Source organism: Clytia hemisphaerica, unplaced genomic scaffold (genome assembly GCF_902728285.1).
Source record: "Clytia hemisphaerica strain Z4C2 unplaced genomic scaffold, Clytia hemisphaerica genome assembly, whole genome shotgun sequence".
NCBI classification, from domain to species: domain Eukaryota; kingdom Metazoa; phylum Cnidaria; class Hydrozoa; order Leptothecata; family Clytiidae; genus Clytia; species Clytia hemisphaerica.
The window spans coordinates 1,405,753-1,428,004 of record NW_027104020.1 but is presented as its reverse complement, the minus strand read 5'-3'; the positions used below and the strand labels follow the sequence as shown (position 1 = coordinate 1,428,004).

Here is a 22,252-nt window from a genome sequence, read left to right as displayed (position 1 = left end):
TCAACCATTTAAAAATTACCTGCGAGAGCTTCAGTTGTATCTTCAAATTTTTTGAAATGTTTCAATTTGACCCTGAAAAAACAAATTAAAAGTTTCAATAACCAGTTTTACCTTTTCCTACTTTCGATCTTCCAACATGACAAATTCTATTGACATTAAGACTCTTATGATGTAATAATTCAGGTTACAAAGAGCTTTAAAATTTACTGTGTTTCACGACAGTACAACTTTAAACTTACACTTGGCTGGCTTTATCTCCAGTTTCAAAATCTTTATAGAGGTTATCAACCTCAGCCAGTTTCTTCTCATTTAAAAGCTAAAAGTAAAAATAAAATATGTATAAGTATCTAAAAATGCTAAAATGGTAGTCTCCATTAAACTTTCATAATCCAGAGTTAAAGTAATCAGAAATCAGTGTGAATTAGGCAAGCCTTTATCTTTGACCATTATAAACAAAGTTTGAAGAAAATATATAAAAAGTATAAACAAAAATAAATACCTTGAATACAGCATATCCAGCAGGAGTTTCGAATAATACCAACATCTTGATTTGTTTTTTTGTTTTTGTTTATAGCTTTATTTCTAAGATAAATGAATAAATAAAATGAATATACCTATAAAGTTCTGAAAGAGAACAGAATATTATTTAAAAAATCATTTTCATTTTTGTTCATTATTCTGCACATTGTTTCTTTTACTAAAAAAACGAATATCGTTTAAAGGTGAACTTTGTTTCTCTGAAAGAAAGTAAAGAAAAACAAGGGAGACATTAACTTTTTATTAAGTTTAAATAAATTAGATATACTACAATGTATTTTGAAAAATCAAGCATAAAGATTTTTTTATCAGACACAGCATTTCCTTTGGCGAATTATGCAAAAGTTAAATGAAAAAACTTTGATAGATTAACAGGATTCTCTTGTCATACAGTCTAGTTTAAGGTTGCTAAAGCAAAGAACAAAAACAAAACAAATCCTTTCATGGTCTAATCAAATACACACAAATTATTGAAAGATCAAATTATAATAACTGGTCCTTTGATTAAAAGAATCTTTTAAAAACTAGTAAAATTGTTAAATTTTAAAAATTAGGCAGGTAATAAAATTACAATGGTAATCATAGAGCCACTTCAGCTGGAGCTTTTTGTTCTTCAAGCACATCCTTTGGTTTTTCATCAGTGTTTTCGCCCTGTTGATTTTCTTTGGCTGGCTGGTCTCCCCAACTTGGACCCTTGACAACCCTTCCCAATTCCTCTGGTATTGGAACACCAAGCAGTCTAAGGTAGTGCCTTCGGTCCTCCTTATTCAACATGACTTGGACAGCATTTCTCCCCATGTGACCACACAGGAAAAGGTCGCTTGACAACGATATCTCACCTTCCTTTGTCTTTGAAGTATCCAAATGCCAAACCACACAACCCATATCAATCTTCTCCATGGTAGCTTGTGTTTCCAGATCAAATCCTGCTGTTTTGGCTTCAAAATTTGAAATCAGATTAACAAGATCACCAGATCGAATAGGTACAATTCTATTTTTCAAAAACTTTTCAACAAGTTGAAGACCATCCTGAACAAGTCTAAACTCTACACCATGTTCTGCTTGACCTGCTCTAAATGGTGAACGGGTGACTATTTTTACACCAGTGTTGATAATTTTTAAGTGTTTATTTTCACTCATTACTTGATGAACTTTTTCCGACACAAGATAAATATGTCTCTTTTTAATTGCACCAGTGCTCCTCACAAGAAATTGTTTGGAAGGTAATTCAGGGGAAAGTCCATAAAATTTTCGAATATCAGAGAGATCTTTGTCAGAGTCATCAAGAAAGATATAAGGATCTTCTTTGATTGCCCCTCTTTTTACTTTAGTCGGTTGAGATTCACCATCCTTATTGAGAGATTCATCAGGTTTATTGAGAGATTCCTCATCAATGCAAGGTTGTTTTGATGCTGGCTCGTCATCACTGGCAGTTTCTTCCCCACGATTCTCATCCTCGCTGGCTTCAACAGTTATTGTTTCCTCTGTATTTTCGGCAACCTGTTCAGTTGATTTAGCCTCTGATTCATCAAGTTTTGACTCTTTGGTATTACATTCATCCCAAGGTAGGCTTTTCCAAACGCGTTTGCTCTTTTGCCAGGGAAGATCATTTTTCTTTTCCAAAACAGCAATAAAGAAACCACCGGTATTTGCAAGTGTGGGTAGATTCGCATACACCTTTCCAAATTGATATCATCAGCAACTTCCTTTGAAGGGGGGAACATTGTTGCTTTGATACTGTTGGTAGATTGAGCTAATTCTTCAGTAAATTCTTCAATTTCTTTTCCATTGCGATTGAAAACACGCCATTCTTTTTTGCCAGGAATCCTTTTAAGTAAGGGCAAATCATTAGAGCAATCAACTAACTCAACAGAATGGTTAGTTTCCTTGAGAACACCAGCAATAACAGCTTCATTCTCTATTGGATTGAAAGAACATGTTGAATAAACAAGACGTCCACCAACCTTCAAAAGCTCCAAGCCTCTAATGAGGATTCTCATTTGAAGACGGTGAAGGGCATTTCCTAAATGAGGTGTCCATCTATGCCAAAGGAGCGGATTCTTTCTAATGGTTCCATCACCAGAGCAGGGCACATCACAAAGCACACGATCAAATTCAAGTTGGGTTCTATTTCCACTTTCATCTGTTGTGTGAAGCTTTGGATAGATAGAAGCATCATGATTAGTGATGATGACGCAAGGTGTATTTAAACGTTTGGCTTGATGAGTCAACATGTAGCATCGTTTGTGATCTGCATCATTCGCGAGAACAGCACCAGTTGGAACAGAACCTTTCTCACAAGTGGAATGGAACATTTCAATGATTTGCCCTGTTTTAGAACCAGGTGCGGCACACATATCCAAAACAAGATGATGTGATTTAACATCAAGAAGCATTGGTGGGATCATGCTAACAGCTTCTTGTCTTGTTATTGCACCACATTCTGTATCATCAACAAGAAAACGATGAAGTTTTTGAAGAGCCTCTGATCTTCTTATAAAGCGTCTGGAAAGATTACTATTCCATGCAAATTCCTCAGGAAACCATGGGATAGGTTCAAGCAGCAGCTGTTCATTTTCTTCATCATCATCCTCTTTTTTTTCTTCAATCTCTGTTGGTGCAAGTTTGGAGATGTATCCATCTTTCAGACTTTTCAGTAAATCTTTAGCATGTCCACGATTTTGTGTAATACGAAAGGTAGATGGTAGATCTTTTCTGCAAAACTGAAGAATTCTTCCCATTGCTCATTAGATACAATTGCTTGTTGCTAAAAATAAAAAATGAAGTAATTTTCAAAAAAAACAAAAAACAATTGCATGAAAGCAAAAAAGTAGTAAGTTAATTTTTCTCAATTTGTGTCTCAGAACTGAAGCTCTTAAACTGTAGCTTGTACAGCGTTTTCACGTCACCAAAATCGCCGTGAGGCATATTTACCACATAGAGAACAATCCTGAAAAATATCTAAGACAGAGCATGAAGTCACACACCGGTCTATATCAGAAATCAAGATGTGGGATGGCAGTTATTTTCATGACCAAACACACTTGGCGCTTTTATCAGGGGGGGGGGAGTGATCATGTCAATGGCCCCTAATTTTCTACCCTGAGGATGAGATGGGGGTTTTCAATCCGAAGGCGCTTAATTGCAAAACCTTCGAAAATTGTCAAATAAAATTTAAAAATTGAGAACCCAAAGAAAAAAGGCTGTGTGTCACTAAATTGAATCAAGTTCTGAAGACAATCAATTTGAAATGGAAATTTATTCAGACTTATTACTCAATTCCCAAACACCGCTTCCATTTGTTTGACCTTGATTACATGTTAAAGTTTAAAAAAATGTGTCCGTATATGAGGGAAAAATACTGCCCGTTTCTCAATGAAAATGCTCAGCACCAACAATGGTATACAAGACAATTCAATTTACTAAACTCACTAGTTGAAATAAGTTTTTTTCTTGTGGTCGTTTTTTTAGTGAATTGCTGGTGTTTAGTGATACCTGAGGGCTGACCATGGTTCGGGGCGAGTGGCAAAAAAAATTGAAAATTTGCCCCTCATAATTGGCTTTCATATTTTGCTTTTCGATAAGCAAAACTTGAAAAAGAAACAAAAAATGGACGGCGAGAAAATATTTACAAAATTAAACAGGTTAGTAAAACGCTAAAGTTCTTATAAAAAAGACGTTTTTTTAGTGAAAAAGTGTGTGGTTTTGAAAAGTTCAAATACCCCTGTATCATCTCGGAAGAGAGTTAAATTATTACCTGCGAGCAGAACTCTAGTTTTTTCGTTCAAAATATTGTTTGCACACTGGTTCCTCGTTCGTGGACTGGGTCCGAATAGCGGTCGCTTTAACGACTTATTATTCTAAGAAGAAGTGCTTTCAAATAAAGTGAAAACAAACTGAAAGAAGGACTTCAAGCTTGTTTACGAGATGGACAAAAAGGATTTATGTAAAAAACAAAAGTAGTCATAGTGTGCAGGGGGGGTCAAGGTCACACCTAAAATTTCAGGTCCCAGCACTTGAGAAACTCCCACCTGATAGTTGACTTTCCAAGTCCCACCTCGCAACCTCTTTACCTTAAGGAAGATAGAAATTTGAGTTTTTCAATGTTCCAAAAAAAACGCATAGCAGAAATTTTTTCATCTTCACAGGATCGAATCTCAACAACAAAATACATCTTTTGGTCTTTGGGTTTGTTTCTGACGTTTTTCCTTCAAAGAATATTGATAATGATTAGCTCCCTTTTTTGTCTGGACGAATAAAGATGAGGCGACAATCTTGCACTGAGGGTGCTACTTAGTTTCTGCACTATTTTGCACCCACGATAGAATGGTCCAAACATAGGGGTATTCTAAATGATAAACTATGTTGTTTTGTAAATGTTTGTTTTCTGAGAGATCCGAATAGTATATTGAATATTATTAACTTATTTATTTAAGTGTTTTTGAGCGCAAATTTAAATATATGGTTACATAAAACACAAATGATAACAGTTCTGTTTATTCCTCAAACCTCCGGGAAAAGTTTTTTTGCTGACTAAGCTATTTTACAAATCTCGGAAAAGAACTCCCATAGGAATTCCGATACCTAACCCGATTGGTTAATTTCGGAACCGCTTCAAGAAAGTCATAATGGCAGATAATCTTAAAAGTTTATGAGGAAATGTGTGTAATTTATCGATGTTGATGGCTTGTTGATTCTTTTTAAAGGATTAGAAAAAGGGGAGGTCGTCAGTAGTCCGACACTTTCTAGTCTGACAGTAAAAATGTCCGACGTTAGATTTGACGAATGCGTCAGTATTCCGACAACAATTTTGTCCGACAACGAGTCAAAAAAAAACATAAAAAATGAAATATGAATCGCGGAAGAGGAGGCACATCTTTTATTTAATAACCCAAAGTCCCGATTTTGAGGTTAGGCCTCTAAACCTGACTTTTCTTAAATTTTGGGAAGCTTGTTAGGGGTCTTTGACAAAAAACTTTCGTATTTTTTATCGGCATTGACCCCCTCCCCCCTTGCTCTTATCGGCCAAATTTTTTAAATCCAATTTTACATCTTCGAAAACACAATTTCCTCCAATCTTGTCCCCCATCGCCTTCCCACCCGTCATCATTGAATTTTTGTCTATTTGTGCACCAACATTGAGTTTGTTCATACCCGCATTGATATTGTTAATCAAAACGAAAGTGAAAATGACGGGATGAAGTCGCAACATTTCGAAGGAAAAGGCAGCGCGCTGGCCATTGAAAAAAGAGTTTTTTATCTTCTATACTAAATGAGTTTATGAAAAATGTCTGTAACGCTAGCCCAGTAACATATGTTAAGGTTTCTAAAATTTGAACGCCGCGGCTGGAAAACCTATTCACCTTCGATACAAAAAGTCTCGCGCTAAGTTTGACAAGCGTAGAAAACTCGGATTAGAGAAGACTCTACACTGCTATTTGTAAACGAAAAAAGTTCTGACGTCAATTTCATAAAAAAGTACTGCGACGTCACAAAGTTTCAAATAAAAAGGTGTGTCATTTTTGTTGCACGATTTCGAATTATTTTCTATCAACACACGCAACAAAATCCAACATTGTTGTTGTTAAACTTCGTCTAACATTAACTAAAAAGGTTTCAATGTTGGTTGCATTGCATATGCGCCGGTCTTAAGCTGTCCTCATGTGAAGCCAACAAACGGGAAAACCTTCAGTGCTCAACCGCAAAGCGCGAGCCTCTCCTTCACAACTAAGGCTTTTTTTTTCCTAGAAGCAACCCTCTCACCATCTCAGACACCTTTGGGCATCTGCAACGACGGGTACCCTCCATAATTTTGACAGGGTCACTATGGCATTTCATTGAACACAAACTTCTGTTATCTTAAAAAGACATATCATCGAGGCTTACAGACACAAATTTTTGATTATTGTAGAAAGTTTAGAAGTATAATTTTTATTATTGTATTTGGCATTTTAAGCCAAAACGATGTCAGGCATTAACCCACATTATAGTATTTTAAAGGCTTTTGATGTGCAAGCAAAACCGTTAACCGGCGTTTGCGACGACGGGAACCGTCTAGTCAAAGCTTTTTCAAAACTGTACTTTTAAAGTTGCGAATTTGCGCGCAAAGGTGAAAGCAAGTGAAATCATATGCTTTCAGTGGAGTTTGTGGACAAAATCAGAAAGAAATTGGCTGAAAGGATTTTCGTCACAATACAATTGTTTTTTTATCAGTATGTAGTTGGACCCCCCCACCCCCTTATCGGCCCAATGCCGATAAAAAATTTGAAAGTTTTTTGTCGAAGATCCCTTAGGACCAGACGATGTCAATCGAACGGAATCGAACGAAAATTCCAATCGAATCAATCGAACGCAATCGAATGATTGCGATTCGATTGCCGAACGCAATCGAATATCAATCGAACGTAAAATTCTGGGTAAAATTCGATTGATTCGATTGATATTCGATTACGTTCGATTGATATTCGATTACGTTCGATTGATGTTCGATTACGTTCGACTGCATTCGACGGGTGGTCGATTAAATTAGATTCCAATTTACCTCAATTCCTTTCAATTTCGAGCGCCTCTTATTAGGGAGGTTAAGTATCGCGATACGATAGATAAATAATAAATCAACGCAACGAACGGGCTTTGACACACAACTTGCAGTAAACATGTGGGCCTGCATGATCTGCATTTTCTAGAATCCAGGCTAAAATGATTCATATCATCTTGTTTAACTATTCAAATGTTGAACGAGAATCAATGTTAATCAACAGAATCAATTAGTCGAACCAGTCGAATGCATAAGCCAACCGAATGTAGTTGAATCAATCGAATCAATCGAATACATTAGTCAATCGAACGCAATTGAATCAGTCGAATCAATCGAATCCAGGCACTAATCGAACGCAATCGAATCAATCGAGAAAATCGCGGTTATATTCGATTGGCATTCGATTGCGTTCGGCAATCGAATTTCAATCATTCGATTGCGTTCGATTGCGTTCAATTGATTCGGCGTTCGATTCGTTCGATTGACATCGTCTGGTTAGGATTAGGCTTTTAAGAGTGAAGAAATTGGATTTGGCTGTTTTACGACCCTTCTTTAGTGATTTACAACCCTGATCGGTCCTTTATTTCTAATTATGTCAAAATGCTGCCAAAATGAAATTTTATTAAAATATTATCTCAGTGAAAAACCCTTATTCAACATTCGACACTCTAAAATCTTCCGTTTTCGGACAAAAGTGACGTCGGAAAAAAAGACTTCCAAATTGTAAATTTATTTTATAGATTCGAACTATTTTACTGTCGGACTAGAAAGTGTCGGACTAGTGACATGCACCCAGAAAAAGCTATACCTGTTATCTTTTTTCTTTTTTAAAGAAAAAAGAAAAAAGATAACAGGTATAGCTTTTTCTAATCCTGGAATATCGAGGTTCCAGCTACACTGTCTATCAGTAAGCATAAAAAAGTTGATAATATGCAGGGAACAGGGTTGGTGTAGTACATGACAATTTTTTTTTACTCAAACGTCCACCAAACCCCAGGATACATTCCGCCGTTGTGTACACTGTACTGACCACCCCCTGATTAAAATCTTTATAAAAGCATCATAGTGTCCTACCAAAACTTATATTTGTCTAGGGCCCTCTTTTAAAGGTTTTGTGGCACTCAAATAGTCAGAGAAAGATCCTGGCAGGAAATAGGTGGATTTAAAAGATGTATACCTTGTAGTATGTCTCAAATTTCTCATTTTCCTTAACAATATCTTGCCAAGCTGGATTAGCCCTTTTTTTCGCCATATGATCCTTTCCATTTCTTCTCCTTTTTCGTCCCATTATTCAAGTAAAATGCAATGTCTCAAAAATATGTTCTTTTTGAAAGTCAAAAGCCGAGAAGCGTGTCGTTCCGCTCGCACATGGGTTGTGATTTTGAACAATAACACTTAGTCAAATCGAAAGTATAAATTGCAGACCAAGAATTAATGATATAGAAATGACAATCACTTATTAAATAATTTACACTCTGCTTTAGATAATTCGATAAATAATTTTAAAACAATTTTAATGACAAATAATTCGTATTTTTAAGCTGTCAAAAGAGTATTTTGATACATTAATTTAATTATTTTCAGTCCTGGAATTGTAACCCTTAGGATTTTTGGGCGTCAAATAGGGCGTGACATTAGTGGACCAGGAACCATCATGGCGTTTTAAGGGACGAGAGGTTGCTGGATGATGTAAATTCTATTCGCTTTCGACAAAAAAAAAAAGCCCGTTTGTGAATCCTTCTTTGGCTTTGGCTTGGGTTTTTTTTTTCTTAGAATTTTGGATGAATGCGCCAAACCCATTAGCATAGATCACAACTTTGAAACCTTTAGTATCTTATTATCTATAGCGCGGTTAAGCACGGGTTTATTTTGACCGTAAAGTGCGATACCATAGGCCTGTAGCTGTACATAACTTGCCAAAGCAAACCATGCATGCAAGTGAAATCTTATGTACAGGCCTCCGATATCGCATTGAATGGTCTAAATAAACACTTGCTTAACCTCGCTTATGTCTATGCGTAACAGAAAAACGCCAAAAAGATTTGAAATCCTTTCAAGTAAAATGACGGTAATAGAAGTTTTGGTAATTGTCCCTACACATCGTACACACTTGGATATCAACGAGTGAAATTCTTTTGAAAGAAAATGTATTCATTTCAATCTTATTTTCTTTTTATGGAGCTTGGTGATGTTCTAATACTTTACTTCTGAAAGTTGAAAAGGAATCACTGCCTGCGTTTGTAGTCACGGTTTGGGCCTTCTTTTGTAGAATTCAGTTCAGCGAAAACATATTGCTTTTGAAACTTGATTTACGCAAGATTTCCCGCTAATGATTAAATATAACTTTGTTCCTTCATATTATCGGCTCTTTGATCAGTAACGTAAATAAATCCTAAAACGAGGTTGAAATAAACCCTAACGCCTTAGTTTTATGGTTTTATTAATTCGCGAGCTTAAATACCCAGGATAAATGAATACATCAAGGGAATTACAGCAAGGCCTAAATATATTTCAGCAAAATTTTAAAAACTTATCTTACAACTTTCAATAATCTAATTTTTAATACCTAATAATATTTTTTTACATGAAAAAAAAAGAAAAGAAAAACAAATAAGATTAAAAAAGCCGCCATTCCTGCATTGTGAGTGGAAAAAAAAAAAAAAGAATCTAAAAAGTAAAAACTAATATTATTAAAATTGAAATTCAGCCATGTTAGCATTGTTAACTTCTAATGAAAATTATTAGACAAAAAAAAAATTAGATAAATATATAAAAAATAACAAAAAGAGTCTGAGGAATGAGGTTACATACATGTTAAATATATAAAAATTGGCAAAAAATTTAAATACAATGATACCGGAAATGACATTCAGGGGGTAAAAGATGTGTAAATCTTAAAAATCTTGTTTTTGACTAAATATGGATGATTCGAATTTGTTCTACTTGTTCGACGCAATGCTTGCTTTATTCAATAGACGGATAATCAATTAAGTTCGACTCATCACTAATTTTGTTCTTCAAATCAAAGAATGGATCAAGATAGACAATGCACAAGAACAATTATTTTTGCCAAAAATTGGGTGTTAGAAATTTTGTAATGAAGAAATTAACATGTATCTCAGTTTGGATGTATGCTATAAACAATATGCTGAATTTAAAGAAGCTCGTTATTCCTTTGAAATGAGATTGTGGCGTAAAATACGCAAATGGAATGGCGATAGACTGTAGAAACAGTCAAGGATTAAGAAAGCAAAGTGGTCTAAAAATAGGAATGTAGATTAAGTGTGTGTTGTCCCTCTACTAATCATCAATCAACATGTTATTTTCTACCAATTGTGCATATAAACCAATATGGTCAAATCAGAGTGAGTTGTCCAAATACTGTTCATTTAATGTTCAATTGATGGACATTTGTCTCTCAGTAGAAGGCGGCTTATCTAACTTCGCTACGTCGGCTTTTCTTTTACGTTGTTCTTTCTTCGCTAAATAACGTTTTCTTCCGAGTTCTGCGCGCAATTTTTCGATATCTGTCTCCACCTTCAACTCTGGGATCATTTGAGGACGTCTGTCTTTATCCAAAGCAACGAATGTGAACGTAGCCGAACACGCGCGGAAACTTTTTCCTGGTTATTAAATAAATCAAACATTGTAAAAAGAATCTATTCATAATATGTTGAGATAATGTACTTTGAAACATAATTAATTATCATTAGAAAAATTTGCCTATTGTATCTATTAAATTTTTGGATTTTGAGAAAGGCGTTTTTCGAGGGGAGCATTTAAAAGAATAGGGTGTTTTCTAAATATATATTAATTTAATAAAGTAAACCGGAAAACTGTTTTACTTTTTCATTTTCTCTTAGTATATAAAAGTTATTTTAAAGATGTAAAAATAGGTCAAAACTAGTTTGAATACTGAATAGATCGATAGATTTATTTCAATGAATATGGAAAGCAACGTGACAAAAAGATTGTAAAAAGACTAACCTTCGACCAGATCTTCACAATCGACGAAAACTTCGATATCTAGTGTACGATTGCTGCTGAACACAGGACGACCTGTGATGGTCATGACGTGCCCCATCTTCACCACGTGGTGGAAGTTCACCGCCTCTGCAATGAAAGTTTCAAGTGGAATATCACAAATTGAGAAGCCACCAGGGAATCAAGAAAACACGCATGTCTGTTCACGATATACAGCATTGCAATGTCTTCTGACATTACATCACGGGCCTAATAGCTGATTGGTTGTAAGTGACGTAAAATCAGTCAATACTTCACTTCATATTGGAAGTTTATCGTGGCTTGGATCACGAGGTTTACGTTTACCCATAAAACATATTTGGCCTTAATTTTCTGACACCTATGTCACCAAGGGAATGAAGAGTCGTTGAATTTATGTCGACGAAAATAATTTTTTCATAAATAATGCAGATGAGAAAATCAAACCCTTAATGTTATTACTCTTTTCGTTTCCCTTTTTTCAGATGGGAGTTGTCTATTGTGAATACATTGGTTGATGAATGATGAATTGATCAGGCCATTAATTGGTGCAGAGAAAACACATGACTTACCAACGGAAGCTGTGACAGTCATGGATTTACAATGTCTAGTAGCAACAATGCCTGCAACATTATCCATCATTTTCATTGTAGCACCTCCAGAAGCAAAGCCAGACGAATTGCATTCTGAAGGATGTAGCATAACAATGAGCGATGAATGTGAGTAATTTACCGAATAAGGTGCACATAAACTACGACCAGCTGGTGTCAACACATTGATCATTCCTGGAGCTGATGCTTCATCGTCGATCTAAAGTGACAGTTAAAAGAAATATTCTTTGACCTTGCCCTGTAGATAATAAACAAGTATAGAAATTTAAAGGGATAATCAGATGGTTTGAGATATTTAGATTACAGAAACATTCTGTGATCCTTAGTAAAACCTCAAAGTATTTTTGTGTAACAATTTTTCCAGCTATAAATGGTTGGTTATCATATCCAATTTAAATGCTGAGAGTAAAAGGGATAATCAGATGGTTTGAGATATTTAGATTACAGAAACATTCTGTGATCCTTAGTAAAACCTCAAAGTATATTTATGTAACAATTTCCCCCCAAAATCGAGATATCAAATTTTTGAAAATGGGTTCTTACACGGTTCTTACGTTGAAATTCTATTGTTTTAATCCTAAAAGCCAAAAGCTTGTAACTTAAATATCTTGACTTTGGAAAATAGTTAGGCAAAAATATTTTGAGATTTTGCTCAGGATTAGTAGGATCCCACATGCCAAATATTACAAAACATGTGATTTATCCCTTTAATTGCTGACTATGTCATCAATGTTGTTAATAATATTGATCTAACAGTTTCTTAATTTTCATTTCATCGTAAAGAGGAAAGGTAAAATGGTGGCTCGTTGATCAAACAATTTGAGATTTCATAATTACCATACAACACTAGAAATTAATTTCTTACATTTAGAGAATCAGATGCTTGATTTCTTGATGTCTTTTGAGCTTCATAACGTTTCTTTCCTTTCTCTTCTTCCTGAGCACTCTTGTAAGACAAAGGCGGCACGAGAGTCACTGCGTGAGGTGGAGCGATTGCCAATGGAACGTACCAGAGTGATGCTCTATATTAAAAAGAATGTTGTATAATCTATTGCTTAGCGTTGAAACCAAGTTATGAGCTTGGTAGACAACAAACATCTTCAAAAATTGTCAAATGTCCACTAATATGACATAAAGATAAATATTAGGGATAGGTGGTAAGGTAAATATTAGGGATAGGTGAAGGATGGCCCTCCCTTTATTGAAAGTATGTACAGTAGACAAAAAAACAGGAAAATGCGAAAATGAACAAGCCAACTTGTGATTTTGAGTCTTGGTTACCTATTAGTTAATCTTCTATTGCCTTTCACAACATTCTCAGCGTAAACAGTACATTGAACTTCAAGAGAGTGACCAGAAGCATAAGTGACTTCAGCATGAATTTGCGCTATCTCGCCAACAAACATTGGTTCTAAGAAATCTGTTCGTTCTACTCTTGCAAGTGCTGCGTAACATTCAGGTCCTGAAGAAAATAAAAAAAATCAGATGATTAATTTTAGCTCAGAGTAGAAGAAAAGTAGATTAACTCTAAACCTGGGATGAAAGAGCCAAATACAGATTAAGAAATAAAACCATGAAATTTGACGAATTACTTTAACTGGCCTTTTCATATGAGTTAAAAAGTATTAAGTTATATATTACAACTGAAGCCAAAACAAACATTTATTATGAAGTCATTGCGTTTATAAACATAACAAAGAGGAAATGTATAGTAACCTGGTCTGTTTTTATTGCAATGCCTTGTTGCGATAATTTCGCCAGCTTCTTCGATCAATTTCAAAATACTTCCACCGTGAACATTACCAGCAAGATTGGAATCATCCGGTAACATCACACGACTGACTTCTATATTTTTGTTATCCATCATATCTTTTTCTTATTTATTGAAAAAGGAGAATTAAAGTGAAATTCTGCAGATAATACCCATAGTTAATCATATCTTTTAAAAGGACAGAATAAGAAATCATGGACATCAATGATCTTTATTCATATTAGATTATACAGTTGTTTTTCTGAAAAAGACAAGTTTCCTCTATAACAGAGATTCAAAATAAATAAGTATTTAAAAATAGTTGCTATACCACCCTACCATCGCAATATCAATTGCCAAATGTAAAAAGCTCTAAACTTTATTGAGCACTTTTGACAAAGAGAAGAGAATTGGAAATGGAAGTGCCATATAATAACTGTATGAATCCCCCTAATCTATGAATTCATTTATCAGATTTAGACCAAGTGAATCTGGAGAAAAAACTTTCTCAATAAGTTTCTCATATTTCTTTTTCCAGTTCAACAAACTTACAAGGTGTCAGCAAAATTTTTCCTAGGTTAGAATAAACAGGATGATCTTCAACTGCTGTTTCCTTTACAACAACAAATCCCAATCTTTGATACCAGGCATGCAAAAAAGTTTTAAACTCGTGTTCAAACTCTGTTGGGTTTATGAATTCAATCGTCAGTTTTTTCATCCCAAAATTCAGCTTGGCATATTCTTGGCAATATTCTTGAAGTTTTGCACCTACTCCACACTTACGATACTCAGAGCTGACTGCCAGTTGTCCAACCATCCCAGGTTGATCTTTTGTATCCAATCTGACAGAACCAGCTAACTGGCCATAAACATGAGCAACAAGTATTTCACCACGTGAAATATATTTTTGAATTGACTCCGAATTTGACTTTAGTCTAGTATTTTCTTTATTATCCCAAGGAAAAATACCCCTTTCACCTTCTAAATAAGCATTATTGATCAAATTTTCAAGTTCTTTACTAGTTTCTTTACACACTGAAACCACTACTTTGTCCATCTATAATATAACAATATAATAAAACATATTTATTTTTCATGGACACTTTTTTGTTCCCAGAACCATGATCTTACAACATACTCAGTTTGGCAAGTTGCATAGTTTCACAAACTCAGGTCCAATCATACAAATGCTTCGGTCCAATAAGTATTATGAGAAATATAGATAAGATTTTAATGTAGCAAAACAGAATTACATATAGTTTGTAACAAAAAAATCATATTAAGGTCCAATTTCAGCCAAACCCAACTTTTGTTTTTGCTGACAGGTCTTCAAAAGTGTCCATGTGAATACACCTTTTGCGCGATACCATTTTGACTCCAGTGGTGAAAACATTACTTAATGAAATGACGTTGAATAATCGATATTGGCATATTTAATGATATCATAATCAATGCTGTGCATATTTTGTCAACATCCTTTTCATTGGATAAATACCACTAAAATATGCAAGATAAGTAAACAGAAATTCTGGGTTCTGAAAAATGCTGAATTTTCCCAATTATTTGGTCATCCGTATCAGAAAATCCATAAAATTTGCACTATTTTCTCAGAGGGTAACGGACTAATAATTGAAACCGCCCATTATCTTATATTAGCATAGAACCTCCAATTAGCCAACACCTCCATTTAGCGGACACTGAGGAAAACAGTTTCAGACATTAAGATACAAGTAATAAGTGATTTTAAACGAACGAATGAAAAAGAATGGCAACAATCGATGAAAAATCCACTGAAAATGTTGAAAAATATGGATCCTGTACCGCCAATAAATGCTTCACGAATGAAATAATAAAGGATAATGACATGTTACAATGTAGGAAATGCCAGAGATTCGTTCATTATGCTTGTTCGGAGCTTCCCGCATACCAAATTCAGCTTTGTCTGCAATACAAAAGCCGACGCTTCGAATGTAAAAAATGTGTTACAGTCACACCAATACTTTTGGAAAAAATCAAAACAAGTAAAGCAAAGAGTCAGAAGCAACCAAATAACGCAAACAATAACGGAAGCAGAATGTCAAGATGGAGGTCAGCAAATATTTGAATCTGTTTTCAACACTAGATTGCATAATCTAGAGAAGAAAATGGAGGAACTTATAGCTATGAACAAAGAAGACGTCGCTAGAGAACCAAAACGGGCAACATATGCAGATATCACAAAGGAAGAGGTGAAGAAACAGGAGGTTATCATCAAGAAGTTTATCAAAAATGAAAAAGAAGAAAGAGAAGAAGATCGCTGGAAGAACTTAACTAGATGTAACATCATTGTCCATCATTTAGGTGAAAATAAAGATGAGAACAAAGAGGAACAGCGGGCCGGTGACAAAGATTACGTGGAGGAAGTTGTAGGGAATCGTATGGGATTAAAGATAAATGTTGTCACTGCAGAACGAATCGGTGCTCGAAAGGATGATATGTTCAAGACGAAAAGATGGCGGCCATTAAAAGTAACGTTGGCCAATGAAGAAGACAAGAAAAGAATTATGGCCTCAGTCCATAAACTAAACGAAGATAATTTCAGTGTAACAGATGACTTCTCCAAGAAAGAACGTGAAACCATAAAGAATGGCATGAAAAAGCTAAAGAGAAAACGAAAAATGAGAAGGATGAATGCTGTGTATGGAAAGTGAGAGGTAGCCCTCGGGCTAAGCTCTACTTTAAGAAAATATGTAAAAAGACCGTTATTGATGAACTGTAAATTTGAATTAGATTGTTTCATAGAGGTCAATAGACCTGCGAAATATACTCCTATAATAAACCATTTATTTCAAGAATTTATTTATTTATTTTTTTTCAAATTTTGTATACAAAGATTCAGTTTTTCCTTTACCCAGTTGATATAAATTTCGATAAGGTTGATTGAAAAGTAAGCTCCGTGAGTAAATGTGTTGGCGAGTATTTGAATACAGAATCTGGAAATGAAGAAAACCCAAAATCTGACCTGGAAAGTGAAGATGAGGTTCAAGAAATTGACCCAGAGGAAACCACACCACACGAAGCCTTAATTTTCATTGACAAACTGATGAACTTAATTTCTTATTCATTCTTATTACCTTATCCACGTGACCGAAGTGCCTACTAAAAAAATCCGGGGGTGAGTGGCAAAGCAACACAGCAGAATATTTGTAAAGTAAAGAAAATATCTTTTGGCATTAACAATCAAATATAATACTGTCGAATGTGCTAACCGCACTGGCTCAACTTCAGTATCTTTGAAATCATTTGTAGGCCCAATTGTAAACTTAATGGCTTAAGAAAAATTATAGCATTTTGGGTTTTAGCCTCGTTTTGGCGAAAAACTCGTCCCCAGGCCCCAAAAATTAAAATTTTGAAAAAATGAAAAAAACACCCCCAGGGATTTGCCCAAGGATCAAGTGTGCAAAATTTCAGCCCAATCGGACCATTTTCGAAGTCTCCAGCCTGCCCCAAAGTTTTGGTGACAGACACACACACACACAGACACAGACACAGACACAGACAGACAGACAGACAGACATTCTCAGATTCTAGCTCAACTGAAGTTGAAAATATCACATTATTTCCTTAATTCCAGACGATCTCAATCGAACGGAATCGAGGATCGAACCAGTCGAACCAAATCGAACGCAATCGACCGATTGAAATTCGATTGTCGAACGCAATCGAATATTACCGCAATTTTCAGATTCGATTGATATTCGATTGCGTTCGGTTGATGTTCGATTGATGTTCGATTGCGTTTGATCGTCGATTCATTGACCCCCAGATTGTTCATCGCATAATTTCTACGGGAAATTGAAAGTAATTTCATTCGGCTTGTGATGTTTGAGAGCTTGGATGGTGGGAAGCTGCAAGAATAAAGCCAGACGATCTCAATCGAACGGAATCAACGATCGAACCAATCGAACAACAATCGAACCAATAGAATATTATCCAGAATTTTGACGTTCGATTGAGATTCGATTGCGTTCGACAATCGAATTTCAATCGCTCGCTTGCGTTTGATTTGGTTCGACTGGTTCGATCGTCGATTCCGTTCGATTGAGATCGTCTGGTTAATTCAAAAATCAAATATTCATTTTGCATTCGCAAAAAATAAAAAAAATAAAAAAAGAGATAATATTACATACAGTGTAGCTCTAAAGCTCTAAAACAGCATCTAATAGCATGAAAACCAGAATATGATTCTTCAATGGGAATCAAAACTATAAAGTGCACTTACAAACATCAATATATCATATCTAACAAAATTAATAACCGCACTGTCATCATTGACTTAATAAAACAAAAGATTTTCTGTCAAGAGTCTTGTAAACATTCCAACAACTTCAATCGAAATGATCTGTCACAGCTGAGTCTACCATTTTTAACATAGTCCGAGGATTGAGCCGAGAACGCTCGCAGACCACTCACAGAACGCCTGCAAACTCCTGCGCGGGTGAAAAATTTAATCTGTTGATCATTTTCTCAAGTGAAGATTACGCGAAGCGATTCTAGCTTTACGATGGCGCCTCGGATCATCAGTGGATGGATAGTATTCAATTATCATTATCCTTTTATTTTCATTTCTAGAACTTTTGCAAAAAAAGGGAAAAATAGAAAAGTTGTATTTTTTATACTGCACTCTATTCACATACTGAATTTGAAAGATCTTCTATGTGGCAAACTGCAAAAAACTGATTTTTATCCCGCTTTTCCAGGACTTCAGCTTAAGTGCTGGCGTGCAGCATAGGGTATACAAAGTCCAAATATGTGTTTCCCGTAATTTTTGTATGAAGAGTTAGGTCTACACTGACATACTAAGACGCCCCCGTTTTTTACTCTTGTCTAGTAATTTCCGATCTCGGAACATGCAAAACGCCTGTCCGACCAACATCCACCCAATCATCTTAAATTTACCTTAATTGTCCTTTGACTTTCAAAAAATAGTATTTAAAACTATGATGAATTTATAATAATTGCAAAAAGCAAAAAGTTTGATACTTCATAGACCTTTTCGCCTTTCCATCCGCCATCTTGAATTGTATGTCGATTCGGATATCGTAAAAAAAAGTCAACCGAGCATGCAGTTACCCTACTCACAGACCAAATTAGACAAGCTATGAACAATGGAAAAATGACAGGTGCCATTTTTGTCGATCTTAGTAAAGCGTTTGATACGATCAGCCACGCATCAATTATCAACAAGTTACCAGCATATGGACTTTGCAAAACTTCCCAAAATTGGATAGCATCCTACTTATTTGCTTGTACTCAAAACGTATCCTACAAAGGCACCATATCATCACCAACCTTCATATATTGTGGTGTCCCACAAGGCTCCATATTAGGGCCACTTTTGTTTTTGCTACATTTCAATGACTCAGTTCAAAGTCTTTCAGTCTGCAAAATGTTGATGTACGCCGATGATACAGTAATTTATTTTTCTGACAACAACATCGAGTCGATCCAAAACACTCTACAGAAAGATTTTCATTCGTTATCTAATTACCTTTATTCAAATGAACTGATTATGAATCTGAAAAAAGGTAAAACTGAAATAATGCTCTTCGGTACAGACCAACGTATCAGACGTCTTGCAAACTCAGACATCACCATTCAGCACAATCACTATACCGTCAACATGACCAAGTCTTATAAATATCTTGGGATCAATTTGACCAGCTCCCTTAATATGACAGATCATTTAAATGCCACAATTAAAAAAGCATCATCGAGAATCCACCTGCTCCGGAAAATGAGAGATCATATGAATTCCAAAACTGCTAAACTAAACTGATTTACCAATCCATGATTGCACCCATTCTTACGTATTGTCCATTGACTTTGTATGGATCGATTCCACCTTACTTGAAATCTAAAATTGATTCATTGGAAAGTTGTGCGCAATTTATTATTGGTAATGATAATGAAATGATTGCTCGGTCAGAGTCCATCAGTAAAAAGCGAATGTGTGTATTTGTTCACAAATGCTTGCACGGCAAAGAATTTGAAGATCATTTTGGAGATTATTTTAAATTCAAAAATACCACTGCTAGAACTAGAGACAACGGCACAAAAATTACTATGCCAAGACAGGCCAAGAATCAAACTTGAAATTGCAAGAAAATCAGCCTTTTACCAAGGTGCAAAAATTTTTAATTTATTACCAAAAGATCTTAGATCAAACAAAGATATTGATAGTTTTAAAGGATTCTTTAGATGAATTTTTTTAGTATTTTATTCCTCATAAATTTAGCATGTTTCAGTGATTTTAGCCTTTAGACTTACATTCTAGCCCTCAACATCTTAGTCTTACCTTATTCCATACCTTATCTCTACTTAAGCCACTCAGTTTTAAATTAACACACTTGAGTATTGTGTACTCGATACACCTAATCTTATCCACTCTCTGCAATTTTATCCAATCTCTAGGACTAGATTTAGGACCTGGTTTTTCCTTTTTCTGATTTTTGAACTTTTTTACCCCCATAGATTTTTAGATTTTAGTATATTATATTTATATATTTTTATATATTTTTTTAGATTTTCATGTAGTTTCTGTTTTATGCAGGACTTCTGAGATAACAGTGTAAATATGTATATATGTTATGACTGTAGAATTATCCTGTTTAAATATTCGTAAATAATAATAATAATAATATGCAAAAATACAGGAACGAAAAAGCCGTGGTTGGATTTAGTTAGAAAGTATGCAAAACATATGCAACTTTACACAAAGATTAAAAAGACAACAAAGCACCTTATAAAGAAATATTATAATCATTAGAACAATAAAAGATGGAGTTTCTTAATCCAAAAAGAAATATTTACAGAACAACAAAAGCCTTTTAGAAATTTGTTCTTAAAGACATAGCATATTCTGTTTTCATGCCATTAAGAAATTCCACGAAGACGGAGTACACACATCAAACTTTCAAAACACGCAAACTGAAAGCAGTAATTATGAAGTCACACATTATCAATGTTTTGATTTGATCATTTGGCGGCTCTATTCCCAGGAGAATAATTTACTGTCAGCCGAATAAGGATCATTTTTTACCTTTGTTGGTGATTTTTCAGTTTGAGTTTATATATAATATTATGGATTTTTGAAGTGCCTGTTCTAAGAGATCTTCTACAAGATTACACTTTAATATAATGCCAATTATGCATGTAAGTTTTATATTAATACTTTCTTTTTGCATATGTCTTGCATACTTTCTAAGGGAATTTCACCACGGCAATTCGGCCACCATAATTTTTGCATACAATTCAATATGGTGGATGGAAAGGCGAAAAGGTCTATTAGTGAAATATTCAATAAATTCCTAGTTTCAATTTTCAGTGGGCGTTTTCTCTAGCGCTTCATTTGTATTATCGGCAGGTCCAAAATGCATAAAACATAATGCATATTGCATAATGCATAATATTTGAAAAATGTCAATTTTAGAGCCTATAATAAGGAGAATTTTAAAGATAATACTTTCAACAAAATAAATATACCAATTTCTACCAGAAAATAAAGGGTAGAAAGCTGTAAATTTGAATTTTGGATGATGAAGAAAATCCATGATCCACTGAAAATGCTTGTCGCCATTTTGATTTTCATAGTTGTATTTTACAGAACGTAGTATAATGTAGAAAAAACACGAAAATATCTCCTCCGTATGTTACTTTTCTAACTCGAAAACGTAAATTTTATAGCAAGATCTTTAAGGGTTTTCTCAAAGATCTTTTCGAATAATTGCTTATAAATTTCAACGGGTTTTCTCTCTTACAAAGCATTAACCATGTGAATACTTTTTTGTTAGATGAGCCAATATCCAGCCAATATAAATTAAAGAGCTTCATCCGGGGAAGCTAGATCAAAGAAAATAGATTTCAAATCTTTTTACATTCGAATGTTTATGTTGTTTTTTTATCTGATCTGTTGCATCTTCTCGATCTTCTTATTATTTATGCTGACGGAAAACCCTTTTTGTTGTTATGATTCGAATATTTTCTCTTTCGTTCGGATCTGTTTGGATTCGAAAAGTAAATATTATGTCTGGGGAAATCCCTCTGATTGGAATGTTTACAAGGAACTCTTCTAAAGAGGTTTTCGCAGTTTTAGCCTCTGCATGCAAAGGAGAGTTTCAGAGAATATAAAATCGTTCTGTAAATTACACAATACTATTATGCATTATGCAATATGCATTATGTTTTATGCATTTTGTACCTGCCGTTTGTATTATATATCGTGCAATTTTTGCGTCAAACAAACTTTCTTGGCCGCTCGTTATAATTATGCATTGTCAAGTCAGGATCGACGGTAACGTCACTTTTAAGCATAAAACAGAAAGGATTTTGTCAGTTTTATGCATATATTAATTTGCGAGATATACTATTCGCCGCGCAAGCGCACTTTTTGTAGACTAATCTGATTCCCGGTGGTGTCCGCTAATTAGTAATTAGAGGTTCCACTGCTGGTATTACGCTAAAAAATTATCTGTCTTCCGAGAATTTCACCATCTGGTTGGTTATTTGAATGAAAGTAAAGTGCAAACCCATGTTTCTAAAGTTTTCCCAGCCCACCCAAGTCAATCAAACAGAAATTAATTAATATAACCCATCACCTTTTTCTTGTACCCCTTCTAGTTTGAATTCTTTTGTTGGTGAATGCCTTTGTGGGCCTCCTAGCCAGGAGGCACTGGCTAAAATTTCCCTATCTTACAAAGTGATGCTGAACAAGGATTCGAGTGTTTCGAGATTTCCGCCGTGAAGTGATAGATAGACGGGTCTCTACCAGTGCCT

At 34.9% G+C, this 22,252-nt stretch overlaps 3 protein-coding genes across 3 annotated transcripts in view; all 3 read right to left on the bottom strand.

Moving 5' to 3' along the window:
- Positions 1-22,252, bottom strand: part of LOC136811497 (nucleolar protein 58-like) — a 130,401-nt gene that overhangs the window by 4,894 nt on the left and 103,255 nt on the right. Inside the window, exons 2-4 of the mRNA XM_067068119.1 lie at positions 500-582; positions 240-316; positions 20-72 (exon numbers count right to left, since the gene is read on the bottom strand). Of these exons, the coding sequence (XP_066924220.1) occupies positions 20-72; positions 240-316; positions 500-544 (175 nt within the window). The 5' untranslated portion in view covers positions 545-582. The remainder of the gene's footprint in view (positions 1-19; positions 73-239; positions 317-499; positions 583-22,252) is intronic.
- On the bottom strand, positions 1,016-8,447 carry LOC136811484 (RNA cytosine-C(5)-methyltransferase NSUN2-like). Its single transcript, XM_067068100.1, is given in 4 exon segments — positions 1,016-2,186; positions 2,189-3,265; positions 3,268-3,304; positions 8,253-8,447. Coding segments are annotated over 4 exon segments (2,295 nt in total). The 5' UTR covers positions 8,364-8,447; the 3' UTR covers positions 1,016-1,116.
- Positions 9,564-13,593, bottom strand: LOC136811509 (cytosolic acyl coenzyme A thioester hydrolase-like). The gene is made up of 6 exons (XM_067068131.1): positions 13,405-13,593; positions 12,970-13,150; positions 12,554-12,710; positions 11,650-11,887; positions 11,063-11,188; positions 9,564-10,698 (listed from the first exon to the last, which is right to left on the bottom strand). The coding sequence occupies exons 1-6, from the start codon at positions 13,553-13,555 to the stop codon at positions 10,472-10,474; spliced, it is 1,080 nt and encodes a 359-aa protein (XP_066924232.1). The 5' UTR covers positions 13,556-13,593; the 3' UTR covers positions 9,564-10,471.